Raw genomic sequence first — 14903 nt, 5'->3', positions numbered from 1 at the left:
CCAGACATGTAAAGCAGACTCAAACTGGATTATTATTTCTGCAGTGTCTTTTGGACCAAATCCATCAGAAAAATATGGTTGAGTCCATCATAAAACAGACTGTAATGTAGTCGCTGCACATCAATTGTGTGACAATGGATCTCTAGGGAGTGTTTTGAGATTTTTTATTTGGTCATGTCTTCCGGGGTTTTTGTTTGTTTGTTTGTTTTGGCTTGAAAATCTTCCTTTTCTGAAAATCTTCCTTTCCTTTGCGGTGAGGAGATCTGGGCTGTGTCCACACTGGAAATATAATCCGGTTTGGCACTACTTTAACTTGTTGTCTGGCTGAAGGCTATGGAATTCTGGGAGTTGGAGTTTGTTCTGGGCCTCCTTTCCTTCCTTCCTTCCTTCAGTCCTGTGCTGTCTTCCTTCTTTCTTTCTTTCCTTTCCTCTTTCATCCCTCCCTACTTTCTTTCCTTTTTTCCATTCTTCCTTTCTTTCCTTCCTTCTTTCACTCTTTCTTTCCCTCCTTTCCCTTTCTCCTTTCTTTCTTTCCCTCTTTCCTTCCCTTTTTTCCTTCCTCCCTTCTTTCTTGTTTCTTTCCTTCCCTCTTTCTTTCCTTCTTTCCTTCTCTCCTTTCCCTCTTTCCTTCCTTCCTTCTTTCCTTCCCCACAACAAACTCCAACTCCCAGAATTCCATAGCCTTGAGCCAGAGAAAGAGCTAAAACGCTGCCAAACCGGATTATCCTTCCAGTGCGGACGCAGCTGGGCTTCTCCCTTTTCCAAAATGCCGTCTCCAGAGCGGAACAAGATGGCGTCCTCCTCCTCCCTCTCCACTCCCATAATGCCTAGCGGCCTCTTCCGCACTCAGTCAGTTCCCGGGAGAAGAAGAAGAGAGAGAGAGAGAGAGAGAGAGAGGGCTGGAGGAGAGGAGGCGGCTTGGAGCCCGTGCTAGTTCTGAAGGAAGGGGCGCCTCAGACTTTGGAGCAGGAGGCGGCGGCGGCGGCGGCGGCGGCGGCGGCGGCGCCGGGCCTTCCTTCCTTCTCTCATTCATAGGGAGAGCAGCCATGAGGGTCCCGGCCCGGCCCCTTCCCGCTTCCCTCCTGGTGCTCTTGGTGCTGTTGGGGGCCTGGGCCAAGGCGCCCCCTCTGACTCCGCTCCAGGCCCCGGGACACGGTGAGACCCCTCGGGAAGGAAAGAGGGAGGGAGGAACAAGGAAAGAAGGAAAGGAGAAAAGAGGAAGGAGGGAGGGAGGAAAGAAGGAAGGAAGGAAAGGAGGGAAAGAGGAGGAGGAGGAGGAAGAAAAGAAAGAAAGGGGAGGAAGGAAGGAGAAAAAAGGTAGTGAATGAGGAAGGACTGAAGGAAGGAAGGAAAGAGAGAAGGAGGGAGGGAGGAAAGAAGGAGGGAAAAGAAGGAAGGAAGGAGAGAAAGAAGGAAGGAAAGAGAAGGAGGGAGGAAGGAAAGAAGATGGGAAAAGAAGGAAGGGAAGGAAGGAAGGAAAGAGAGAAAGGAGGAAGGACGGAGGAAACGAAAGAAGGAAGGGAGAAAAGAGGAAAGGAGGGAAAGAGGAGGAGGAAGGAAAGAAAGGGGAGGAAGGAAGGAGGAAAAGAAGAAAAAAGGTAGTGAATGAGGAGGGACTGAAGGAACGAAGGAGGAAAGGAAGGAAGGGAAAGAAAGGGAGGGAGGGAGTGGAGGAATGAGAGAAGGAAAGAGAAAGAAAAGGAGGAAGGGATGGAGGGAAGGAAGAGGACTCCTTGCCCCTGGGAAGGGTGGCCTGGCATCCTCCTTTTCCCTGACAAGTCCTCCATTTCAATCCAGGAGGGACTCCAAAATGCCCTCCATTTTGAGCAGGGCCAGGGTGCATGGATATAGAGGCCACAACCAAAAGAAAGCCCTAAACACTCCTAGAAATGTAAGTCCATGCTCCTTAACCCTGTGAGACTGGGATCCCTCCTAGACAGAAGGCTGAAATGGAGGGCATGTCCCGGAAAGGGAGGATGCCTGGTCCCCTTGAGCAAGGTATCATGACTGGAAAGGAGGACAAGGCAGGGCGTTCAAGAAAAATGGAGGACATGACCAAATCAGAAGCTCAAAACACTCATAGAAATGTCGTTTTCTTGTATGCCCTACATTTTGAGGTGCCTTGCCCTCTTTTCCAGGTGTGACACCTTGCTCAAGGGAACCAGATGTCCTCCTTTTCCAGGACATGCCCTCCATTTCAGCCCCTATCTAGGAGGGATCCCATTTTGAGCAGGCTTAAGGAGCATGAACGTCTATTTCTATGAGTTTCCATTTCAGCCTTTTGTCCAGGAGGAGGGACTCCAAAATGTCCTCCATTCTGAGCATCACCTAGAAATGTGAATGTATATTTCTATGAGTGTTTTGAGCTGTTTATTTGGTCATGTCCTTCCTTTCATTTAAAGGCCCTTCATTTTGCAGTGCCTTGTCCTCTTGCAGTGAAGACATCTGGTCATCCTGCCCTTAATGGCTCTGTTCCCAAAGCAGAGAGACAGAAGAAGACAGACCCCACCATCTCTTTTTCTCTGGATGCATCTTTGTGTGTTGTTCGCCTTCAAGTGGTTTCCAACTTAATGGCGACCCCACTGCGAAACTATCATGGGTTTTTCCTGCCATGTTTCTTCAGAGGGGTTTTTCCATGGCCATCCCTTGAGGAGGCTGAGAGAGTGTGATTTGACACACGGTCACCCAGTTGGGTTTCCATGGCCGATATGGGAATCTAACCCTAGTCTCCAGAGTCATAGTCCAACACTCAAACCACTGCGCTGCTGCGGTGGCTCTGCACTGTAGCAATAATGCAGTTTGATACCACTCTAACTGACATGGCACCATCCTATTGAATCTTAGGATTTGTAGTTTGGTGAGGCACCAGCAAGCTGGCGTGGCCTAGTGGTTTGAGTGTTGGACTACAACTCTGGAGAGCAGGATTTGATTTCCAACTCGACCATGAAACCCACTGAGTGACCTGGGGCAAGTCACACTCTCAGCTTCAATGGCAAATCTCTGAACTAATGTCGGCAAGACAAAAACATTATAGGGTCGCTGTAAGTCGGATATGACCACAACAGCAGCAGCACTTAAAGTGATGTCAAACCATATCAAAGGGTATAGATGCACCCTAATAAGAGCCAACATAGTGGATTGAAAGTTGGACCATGACTCTGGAGACCAGGGTTTGATTCCCAGCTTGGCCATGAAACCCACTGGGAGACCGTGGAGTAAGTCACACACTCTCAGCCTCAAAGGATGGCAATGGCAAACCCCCTCTGAAGAAACTTGCCAAGAAAACCCTGTGAAAGGTTTGCCTTAGGGCAGGGGTAGGCAACCTGCGGCCCGCGGGCCGGATGCGGCCCGGCGAGGCCTTGGGACCGGCCCCCGCCCGGTCCTGCCGCCGATTGCCGCTGGGGCCTTTGGGGGGCAATTGTCTATAGATGCCTCAGAAACATGCATTTATATTAACATTTTTTAAAAAATCAGCAATTTTTTTTGCGTGTCCTCCATTTTTTTAAAAAAAGGGTCCACCATTTGAAAATGTTGTCCAACATTTGTCCCGGTTTATTTATTTATTTATTTAAATTTTTAAAAATTTATTTAATTATTTATTTTTTGGCTTCGGCCCCCCAGTTGTCTGAGAGACAGCAACCCGGCCCCCGGCTCAAAAAGGTTGCCTACCCCTGCCTTAGGGTCTCCAGAAATTGGAAACTACTTGAAGGCACACAGCAACAACAACAAGATGCACCCTAGATCTCTCTCTCACTAGATCTCTCCATCTAAATCATTCCTCAGTGGATTATAATGCGCATGGAGCGCAGCAGGATTTAAGATGCGACCTGAGTCTTGTACTTCTGTAAGATACTAAATTATGAATGGGCACTGGCAAAATTTGTATACTCTAAGAGATGACACCCTGGTGGTTTTGCCAAAAGGAAGGTGTGTGTGTGAGAGAGGAGTGTCTTTCTTACAACTTCATCCAGGTCTTAATATGTGTACCTACAAATTTTTCTTAGGGTGTGGGAAGGAAACGGAAGTAAAGTACAGTATCGACGCTAGTTGGGTATTTGTTTATTTTAATACCAGCAGCACTGCATGAGAGCATATGTGTTCTTGGTTTGAGGCTTGGTAGCGGAAAGGAATATAAATGTTTGATTAGGAAAAGGGGCTGCTAATGAGTTCAAAGCCGGATGAGGGATACTTGTAAGCATAAGGGAAAGGCAGTGTGTATTTTCAAATCCTGGCTCAGCCATGTAAACCCTTGGGCAAGTCACATTCTCTCAGCTTCAAGAGGATGGCAATGGCAAGCACACTCTGAAGAAACTTGTCAAGAAAACCCCACAATTGGTTCGCCTTAGAGTCGCCATAAGTCGGAAACAACTTGAAGGCACACAACAACAAGAGGAACAAACTTTTGTTGATGGCACAGGAATTACAAATGCAGAGGTTGTGTGTAACACACAGTCACAACTTCCATTCATGGCACAAAGCATATAGGAAGAGACTTGACTGTGGAAGCAAGGTTCATGCTGAGTTGCCTAACCCTAGTACTGTATTGGTTGTCTGTAAGACCTTCAGGGGAATGGATGTGTGGTAATAATTCTTCCTCCATATAGGTTGTGTTCATCCACATGTTGCACAAGCCCCCTTCTTATGCAATGATAGCAAGTGGTGACCATAACGGTCTCTCCATTGGTATCTACGAACTTCAGCTTCTTCATTGGATACTGCATTAGGGTCATCCATGGATTGCAGCCAGCTGAAAATACTTATTACTCTCACTTTGGTGGTGAAGAGAGCGTCAGTCAATTTACTACAAATCTGGTGGCACCTTAAAGGCCAACACATTTCCTATAGCATGGCCTTTAGTTCAGAGGATTGTTTCTGTTTGTGGCTTACCTATTAGTACATTTGGTCCTCCACGTTTGCAGCTTTGACGTTTGCAGATTTGGGTATTTGTGGTTTTGATTAATATGTTCTCTGTTGGAATCTCTAGGTCCTCTAGTGCAATTCTGCTGGAAGTTTTCCATAGGGTTGTTTCTAAAGAGAACACTTCTCTAGGCATTTGTAGGTCCTTCAGCATGATTCTATGATCAACATCTGGCAGATGTTGACCATAGAGTTGTGCTGGAGGACCTGGAGCTTCCTAGAGAGGTTCTGTCAGGTACAAAATTTATTAATTATATTAATTTATATCCTACCTTTCTCCCAAGACTGGGACACAGGGTGGCTGAAGAATGGTTATGTTGTATTTGCGTTCTTTCCACATTCACGGGGGTCCTTTACTCCAGCCCCAGCAGATGTGTAGGGACCATTGTACTGTCTCTGTGACTGTGATTACTAGTTGGTAATTTTGCACTCAATAATGCAAGAAAAGGGTGCTAAAAACCACCTTTACTTGATGGAGGAGTATATACTTTGCATGTGGAAAGTCTTGCATCCACAGCTAGTAGGTCCAGTTAGTGGCATCTTGCGTAATGAGGCTTGGCATGATCTCAGTGGAGATAGAGGTTTGCTGTAAGTGTTGTTATTAGACAATGCAGGCCTAAATGGTCCAGTTATTTCTGTATATATTCTTAAAGACATATCTATAGACAGATTTTGGTAGGTGGTTCCTTCAAAATGTCTTAGGAATGGGGTGTGATGTGGCTAGTTTCAGTTCCTGGTTCTGTTGTAACTTTCCCATATAACAGTTTACTTGGACCCCTGAAAAGCTTAGAATTCTGATGATCACACTTTAGGAGAGGAAGAGAAAACAGTCTCTCCCACCTTTTAGGAGTGGAAGAGGAAACAGTCTTTTCCGTTCACCCTCTCAACTAAATAACAAGGTTTTTAGCCATTTTGAAAGGACTGTGCACTTCTGCACTCCTTTCTATTGGGCTGACTGTCTAAATTTACATGAACATGAATCAGCCTTGTATTTAGTCACATTGTTTGGAGAATTGTCGTTTCTTGCCATTAAGCATACCTTGCTTTGGATTACACAAGTTTGTGTGGATGTGAGGCAAAAAATGTGTGCTTACCTTCCTCTAACTGAAATGATGTGGATTGTTAATTAAGTAGTGATTGGTCAATCAGTCTTATCAGACCTGTTGCCACATTGGGTTTGATTAATGAGATGGCGCATAGATACTGTATTTGTACATGTAATTTCCATAAGTAAGTGCTTTGGAAGTTTAATGGAAGTGGAGTATGTTAATAGACATAGATCCTTGTCTGCTAATCATATCACACCAAAGCAATGAAAATACCTCCATGATCAAAATCAGGAAACTGTGTTTTTATTTTTCACTTGTTTATGATTGATTTACTGCTGCCGATTATATGCATGCATTATGAAAAATAGAGATGAGAGTACAGGTATGTGAGAGCACACAGAAGAGAGTGCTTCTTTATTGATAAATTAATTTTTATCAATTAATTGGGATTGTTTTTCTTCATTGAGTGCAAATATATAATCAGATCTTTAGTGGATAACCTTTTCCTGAATAAAACATTATCCTAAATAACATCCTTTCTTCCACACATATTGTGTTTAGCTTCTGTACTAAGGAAATTATAGTAAGACTATTCTTTGAAGAAATAAGGGGAGTCCTCCATAAACCTAGGGAGGAATGAGAGAAGAAAGATTAGGTTTGCTGTCCTTTGCAGTTTTCAGTTTTTCTTGTTTGGACAAGTGGTAGTTTGAATGTGATATTCACATTTGGTGTGATATTATTAGCAGACAAGGATCTATGTCTATGTCAGTTCTACAGGTGGAGTCAGTTGATAATTGAAGTTTCCTGGTTACTCCTCCATCTTACCCATAGTATTTATCCAGATTATCCTTATTTTAACAGTATGGGTGGGATTACAAAGCAATTGACCACAATCTTGGAATGGGAATCATAAACATAACCAGACCTGATGGGAACCATAGTTTCTAGCTATGTGATTTTACCACATTGACCCATAGGCACTCATTCAATTTGCTTTTCTCACAGCCAGAAAAAGGAAACAGAAAGCTTCTGTTATGGATCTTAAACATATCTGAACTTGATTAATTGTGGTTTGTTTAACTACCTAGCTTGTGAACAACAACAAATCAGGGTTAGAAACCATAGGTTGGTCCTGGTTTGTATTCTGTAACTAGATTTTAAACAAATAGCTAAAGTTCAGATGTGTAACAGATGGTTGTGATTTGTTTCAAATATGGAAAATATTTTGATTTTCTCATCTATGAATGCAAAAAGAGAAGGAGAGGGGAGTCTGAAGTTTATTGTGCCCTGTCTATGTAGCAGAAAAACATGATTTTCTGTTACATCTGAGACAAAAGTATGCTTTTTAAAAAGCTGTTGTGTTCTTTGACTTTCACATTTGTTTTTCTGCACCTACACAGATGTTTCGGAACCTTCTAGAACTGAGCCAGGATCATTCAATGGGTATTCTCCTCCCTTCCCAACTGTATCAGTATGAATAGACCACAGTTAATGAAGGAGATGCATTCCCACATTATTTCTTTAACAAACTATGGTACCAGAGGCAAAAATAATATGGAAAGAATAGGGATAGGTTCCTGCACCACAAAAAAGAACAGCTCAACATGTTTAAGTCTATGAAAGCTTATCCTACAACTTTTTATGCACAGTCTGAAAGGCGCTACATTCTCCCATATGTGTGAGTTGCAGAGACCAGGAAAAAGATGTTTATTTGTAACTGTGTTGTTTTGAGTGATCATCTGTGAACTCATACAGTCTGGCCACTTAGAGGTCAATTCTTCTATTGGGATGGCACAGAGTGGCCCACAAATGGAAATAAGTTGAAGGAAACAAGCTCTTGCGTGTGCAGTAATGCAGTTGGTGTTCTTGCAAAAAGATGATGGTTCACCTATTAAAAATTTCAATAGTCTGTGCAGGTGCATGAAAACCCATGTGTGTGAGTTCAGAGATAATCACTCAGACACACAGTTCCAGATAAGCAACCTGTTCTCAACATGTTATTTCTGTTTTATATTTCAGAGAGGCTGGAATCTGTTCTCTCAGACTATGATATTCTTTCACTGTCCAACATCCACCAGCACTCATTAAAAAGAAGAGACCTGCAGTCAGAATCCCATGTAGAAAAACTTCTAAGTTTTTCAGCATTGAATAGGTAATAAGAAAATTAACAGAGACACTTCTTCCTACTGATTATACTTGAACAAATGGCCTCTGTGTTTGATCATTTCTGTAACCACTGCGATGTGCACTTGGTTCTTATACTATTTTCTTAGTTGTTTTCATTTTGGTAATTAATTTTTCTTTGTAATATTGTATTCCCTCTTGGCTAAACTGATTCTAATTTCCCTCACTAGAGATCAGTAATATGCTGTTGTTCCAAGAGACAAATACCTGTACCCCTATTATTTGATGTTTCTCTGTTCTTATGGGTTTAGTTGCTTGGAGAAAGTAGAATGCAGAAGTCCTCAGGATCTTACAGACGAATCAGAAATCCTTTAGTTACTTATTTTTAATTTATTTATATGCCACCTTTCTCATGAAATGAGACCCAAGGTAGATCATAGTATATTTCAAAATGATAGAAGGCTGAAACAAAAGTGAAAAGAACAGTGAAAAAAGATCAAATGTAAATATTTTAAAAGCATTTGAAACATAATAGTGAATTTAAAGCACAGTATTCTCCATTAAAAGAGCCCTTCTAGAGTTACTGAACAATGAAAGGTCTCTTTGACTGCTGGCAGAAAGAAAACAGAGAGTGAGGGAAACCTGGCTTCCCTTGGGAGGGAATTGCAGAGCCTGGAAGCAGCTGCTGAGAAGGCCCTCTCCTGTGCCCTCATCAAATGTGTCTATGATGGTGGTGGGACTGAGTGAAAACCATTAACCAGCTCAAAACCCAGGAAGGTTTATATGGGAAGATACAGTTCTTTATATAGGCCTGGACCCAAGACCTCTTGGATCTCATAGGTCATAACCAGCACTTTGAATTGTGGCCAGAAACAGACCACAATTGTCTTCATTTACCCAATTTTGCATGATCTCTTGCTTTGTCTTTAGCTCCTTATACCACTGCCAGCCCCGTTTTCTTTAGGCTTTTTTTTTTGGGGGGGGATATGGTTGCAAATGTATCAGACCAGTTAATTATCAAAGATAAATGCGTATCTTCTGAATCTCTATTAGTGAGTTGCTGTTAAATTTTCTTACATACATTTCTCAGGAAGCTTGTGAATTAAAAATCCATTTATGAATAAACAGAAGGAGTGCTGTTGCAGCAGGTGCCCATGTAAATATTTTCCTACTAAACATTCTTTCTGCTGTCTGTCATAAATTCCACAAGGAATCTAGCAGACAGCTTGTGTTGCATTTGTGTTGTGCATAGGTTGCTGGTATCTTCTAGTTACATTTTGTAATTGCCATAAAGTTTCCCTTCATGCTAAATTGAAGCAAATTCTTTTACAGACATTTTAAATTATACTTAACTTCATCAGCAGAACACTTCTCAAAAAACATTCAAGCCTTTACAGTGGATGGCCAAGGCAAGGAAAGACCGTATCACATACAGTGGCAAGAATTTTTCACAGGACATCTTGTAGGTAAGAATACAGGAGGAGAGGTAGGAGGCAATGCATTTTAGAAGCTGTTGCTTGCATTGGGTGAAAGTGTACTGGGCTTTTGTATGGTCATACAGTGTAATAGAAGAGTGAAATGAGACTGTCAATGGGCATTTTTCAGTTTGTGTGAGAATTTCTGAAGTTTCTCACTAGTTATGAACGGGGGCGACTGCTTACCATTCTTGCAGAGAATTAGATTATACATGTGTAAAACAATCAGTAAATATGCCCCCAAAGCACTTCCTTTTGGAATTTCAAAGACAAGAAACACTTAAACTGAAATAAATAGCACCCATAAATTCTTTGCAATTTGGAGGTTAGATCTGCTGCCCTCCAGTTTGGGATAGGGCTGTTATGAAGATGTTTCAGAAACTGTTTGGTTCCTGGAATGTGTATTGTGGTATGAGGTAGCCTCTGTCTAGCAGGAAGTCGTGTTATATGTTGCAGTTTATGAGAATTTCCAAGATTCAAGGTTGTCCTTTTTTCCTATCCCCCAGGTCAAAGTAATTCTAAGGTTATAGCACACATAGGTGATGAAGATGTCACACTGAGGATTAATACCAATGAAGAAGAATACAATATTGAGGTACATCCAGTTAGTAGAGTTTTCACTAGAAGAGTCTGCATGCATGCATATAAATTTCATTAATGTAACTGATGCGTTTTGTTGACCTGCTTCATTTCCTTTAGCTTAATTTTTCTAAGATTTTCAAGATTGCTGTTTATTTTTATTGTGCTCCAAAGAGTTGTCCCCACATTTTATAAACATTTTTGTTTGGAGGAGATTGGTTTGAATTCTCATTTTGAGTTCTTTCATTGAATAGCACAGTAAAAATGTATATTTTTAAAAAACTGTATTATATTCTTGTGGCCAAAAGAGCAGGTTTTAGCATAAGTAAAACTGCGAAGCTTGTGTCTTGCTTATGTTGTTTCTTTAGGTTACTGAACTGAGACCTTTCAGTTAGTCCATTTTGATTGCAGTCTTATATGCCTTTGCCTCAGAGTAAGTTTCATTGAACTCAGTGGGGCTTACTTCTGAGTAGTCACTCAGACGTATTTTCTTCCATTTGTAGCCCCTGTGGAGGTTTCTCAATGATACACAAGATAAAAGACTTTTGGTCTACAGATCGGAAGACATCAAAGACTTCTCACGATTACAGTCCCCTAAAGTCTGTGGCTATGTTAAATTGGAAGAAGAGGAAGGGCTTTTGTTTGGAAGGCTAAAGGAAGACAAATGGACCAAACGTGAGCATCCAAGTACGTACAAATAGTCTTTCAAAATTGTACAACAGTATTATGTTTTAATGCCTAATGCAGTGAGCCTGAGGAACACCAAGGGAACAGACTGTTTCTTCTTTGCTGTCACAGTGAAATAGGCTTATGTATAATTTATTTAAGATAGAAATTGAAATATTACTGCCTTAATACTGTGAATATTTTCATGTCTAACTTAAATTATATTTAGCTGGAAAAAGACAACATTCTTTCTCTTTTTGTGAAGAAAAGAGAATAAAATTAACCTGTTCCTTGTCCTTTAAAAAAAACTTCAGTTTCTTTGCATGGATATACAGTCCGTCCTCACCTTACGCGGAGGATCTGTTCCGGATCCCTCCGCGTAAGGCGAATTCCACCTATGCTTGGAAACAATGGGGCTCGTGTGCGGCGGCACGGGCACTCGCGGGGCACAATGGGCGTGCGCGCCCATTCAATTGAGTGGGATGCGCCGCCCCGCGCGCGCCCCGCGGCTTGAGCGCGTATGCTCAAGGCCTCGTATGGCGCGCCTGCGTATGGCACAGGCGCGCTGTAGTACCTATTGCTTCCTTAATGATTTAGGTAGAAACATAAAAGTGGTTGAATTATGTTGATGTCTCTAAGAATGGTATCAGGTGCACAAAGTGAAACATCAAGCAGAGGTATAGCACAGGAAGATATTTTCTTGATAGCCAACAAAGCACTGATCTATTTCAAGTACATAAGGCTCTTCAGGAAAAAAATATGTGTTCTTTAATCCAGATTTCTTACGTAAGAGCAGCATGCTAGAATCAATGAAAAACCACAGGGAAAATGTGCCTCCTCTCAGATGTTGAGCCAAAATACATATACTACCAGATGTGCCAAAATTTGTAATAACCAATTTCTTTGAGAACCTAAGCAGTCATTTAGTTGGGTTTATAAAAATGTACTTGGAAGTGTACAAATAGACCAAACCTATGATTTTGTTCAAATGTAATATCTTATGCGAGTGCAAAAAACTTAAGTAAACTGTACCCAAGATGCAGCATATACCAGAAAGGTCTTAACCAGAAGCCTTGAAGGTTTGCAGAAGTGCATAATATTGTTCTCTGATCCTTGTATTTTTCTTCCCCAGTACCACCTCAGTTGAATGATTAATGGGGAGATGGATATTTTTATTTTATCTGTCACTGTAATTCTTGATTGATCATTAAGATACCATTTTTATGTTGATGGCTATGTGGTATGTCTTGAATCGCCATGATAGTGAATGTCCCTCGGCAGAAAAGAGCGGTCCCAGACCCCTTGAAGAACACTTGCAAGATGTTAGTGGTGGCAGACCATCGCTTTTTTAAGCACATGGGCCGTAGTGAGGAAAGCACTACAATTAACTACTTAGTAAGTATAATTTTCTGCTGTCAATTGCTTGATGAAATAAAAATGTACATCAACAAATTCTTGTTGTAGTCACGGGATTGTTGGGATGTGAATGTTCCAAATACTTAATGTTTAGCAAGTGTGGATCAGAGTGCGGGGGGCAGAATACATTAAGATCTTTTATTGCTTAGATAAAATCTCATGCTTTTTCTCCAACGTATTGTGTGTTCAATAATAAAAAGAACCTCTTAACTGGATACATCCCTGCTTGTCTTTGTTTTGCAGCCAATACTGCTTCTCTCATTTCCTCTATGGAAGCTTGTTTGTCTTTTTCTGTTTAATGTACAGTTGGCCTTCCATAGCCAAGGATTTTTTATCCATAGATTCAACTATTCATGACATGAAAATATTCCAAGAAAAATATAAATTCCAAAAAGCAAACCTTGATTTTACCATTAAGGGGCACCATTTTATTACGCCACTGCATTTAATAGGACTTGAACATTCACAGATTTTGGTATCCAGAGGGTGTCCTGGAACCAAACCCAGTGGATACCAAGGGCCCACTGTATCTTTTATAGTGGCTTAGCAGAGGTGCTGATGGAGTTGGTTGATATCTCTAGCTTAGAACACTACATTTCCCATTTTGGCATAGATCGTCATAGTTTTTTATATTATACAGCAACCCCCCTTAATGGAACAATATGAAGAAAATGTAGTTTATGGTTCAAATATATTCTTACCTTATTATAAAGTTTGGTTGATGTGTATCATTTGGGATGAAAAGGGGAGTGAGTGACCTATTGACTACAATAGGCAGGTTATTACTGGTTTCCTTCAAAGACCTAAATCCAATGACTATTCCCAAAGAGTAAATCCACTGAATCAGTAGCACTTAGATAAGTGTTGATTTACCAAGTTGTTATTGATTCAGTGGGTCTACTCCATTGAGATTCACAATTTGATTTAAATCAAATGAATTTGATGGGGTTTTGAAGACAGTAGAGGAACAAGTTCTTTGTTGCTTTGATTCCCCCCTCCTCAGCCCTCTTAAATTGGAGGTAGAGAATCTCTGGCTCTCAGATATTTTGCCTACTCTTTACTCATACTGGGTAGGACCAATGGGAGTTGGAGTCGCCAATACCCGCAGGCTATAGTTTCTCTACCCTTGCCCTGAACTTTGGTTTTATTTTTCAGATAAATTATATTAGAGTCTTCTTTGCTGTGGGGATTTCAAAATGTACATTTTATGAGGCTATTGTTGTGGCTCCATTTCTGTTCTATAATGCATGTGCTTATATAAAGAGCTTGAACTAGAATAACCTATCTCCCTTTCTGTACATAGATCGAATTAATAGACAGAGTGGATGATATCTATCGCAATACTTCATGGGATAATGCAAACTTCAAAGGATATGGCATACAGATAGATCAGGTATTTTGATACTTCCCAGAAAAGGCTGTAAATCTTTGGCAATAGTGCAATTTTCTTTGTGTCAATATAAATTTAATTAGATATTTTATTGGATTTATTAATTAAATCATAATATATACACATCTTGATGCAGCAAAAATAATACATAGTTCAATGTTACTGAATGTTACTAAAAACAAAATCTGTTTTCTCAATCCTTCTCTTAGTAGGATGTTAATATCTGTTTTCTTGGGGTTTCATTTTCACCACTCATTGCTATTTCTTGAAGTGTCACTTATTATTAATGATAAGAAATCTCAAATCAAAGAAGAAGCCAGATATAGCACCCCAGAACATCTGTTTGAATGCTTTAAGCAATCATTTCGGAAGTAAGAGCAGTTACTAAATCACCAGCTGGATTAATTATGTTACTTGTCTTTACTTGGTATGATTTGAACTAAACAATAGGTTACTGAAAGGCTTGGAATATTGTTGAAAAACAGTGAGTAAATGTTAATGATAATTATTCCAAGTAAATACTACAATAGTTGTTGTAGGGCAGAAATACAAGGTGTTCAGGAAAATTTGAGCCATATGGGTTAATCACAAGGAAAAGCTTCCTTCCTTCTTTATTGCCACGTCTCCTCTGCCTCCAAATCTTGCCCAAGAAAGAAAAATGTAACAGGGAAATAATTCTTCAGGCACTCATGAAATACACTTGCAGAACTGATTTTGTAGAAGTCTTCCTTTGAATAATGTTTAAAATGTTAGCACTTGGTTTGTTTCTCTGTGTGTGCTATTGAACACAAAGGGTTTTCTGAAGTGTATCGTTGAAGGACTGCAGCTTCTGCTTCCAACATTCATAAAAAAATAAGATCACCAAGAAGAGCACAGAAGCATCAGAATGAGTTTTTTTCCCCACTAAAATATTCAGCGTTAGCACTCAAAAGCAAATGATGTAAATAATGATTTTACTTGATGTGTGTTATTATACAAAGTTGCATAAAAGTGATCATGTTCATGGTGTCTTTGGTATTGAAAGTGCCAGCCAGCCTTCTTTGTGGAAATAATCTCCATTAAATTTTGTCTGTTTATTTTTAAAGTGTTCTGTGCATAACCAGCTAAAAACTGAGACTTGGGCTAAGATATACTGTATTCTGCCCAAAAAACAGTTCCTGTTTGATGCCATTTTTGGGCATACTGACAAAAGAATACTTGAATTGTAGAACAGAAACTTTGCTGAGATCAGTTACTATTGAAAATCTACTGTGACTTTGTGTATATTTTCAATGATAACTTGCTGTG

General features: G+C 40.6%; 1 protein-coding gene across 3 annotated transcripts in view; it reads left to right on the top strand.

Annotated features, from left to right (window-relative positions):
• Nucleotides 1–860: 860 nt before the first annotated feature.
• The window catches only part of ADAM17 (ADAM metallopeptidase domain 17), a 28452-nt gene continuing 14409 nt past the window's right edge, over nucleotides 861–14903 (top strand). The window contains exons 1-7 of one of the 3 annotated variants that reach the window (XM_042461920.1): nucleotides 863–1155; nucleotides 7986–8118; nucleotides 9423–9556; nucleotides 10072–10160; nucleotides 10648–10831; nucleotides 12075–12205; nucleotides 13530–13619. In XM_042461920.1, the coding sequence (XP_042317854.1) occupies nucleotides 1047–1155; nucleotides 7986–8118; nucleotides 9423–9556; nucleotides 10072–10160; nucleotides 10648–10831; nucleotides 12075–12205; nucleotides 13530–13619 (870 nt within the window). In that variant the 5' untranslated portion in view covers nucleotides 863–1046. Of the gene's footprint in view, nucleotides 1156–7985; nucleotides 8119–9422; nucleotides 9557–10071; nucleotides 10161–10647; nucleotides 10832–12074; nucleotides 12206–13529; nucleotides 13620–14903 lie in introns of those variants that run through there. The other 2 variants (XM_042461929.1, XM_042461938.1) reach the window with 2 other exon arrangements.

This window comes from Sceloporus undulatus, chromosome 1 (genome assembly GCF_019175285.1).
Source record: "Sceloporus undulatus isolate JIND9_A2432 ecotype Alabama chromosome 1, SceUnd_v1.1, whole genome shotgun sequence".
In the NCBI taxonomy this organism is placed as follows: Eukaryota; Metazoa; Chordata; class Lepidosauria; order Squamata; family Phrynosomatidae; genus Sceloporus; species Sceloporus undulatus.
The sequence above is the reverse complement of the archived record's forward strand: the minus strand, read 5'-3'. Positions and strand labels throughout refer to the sequence as shown.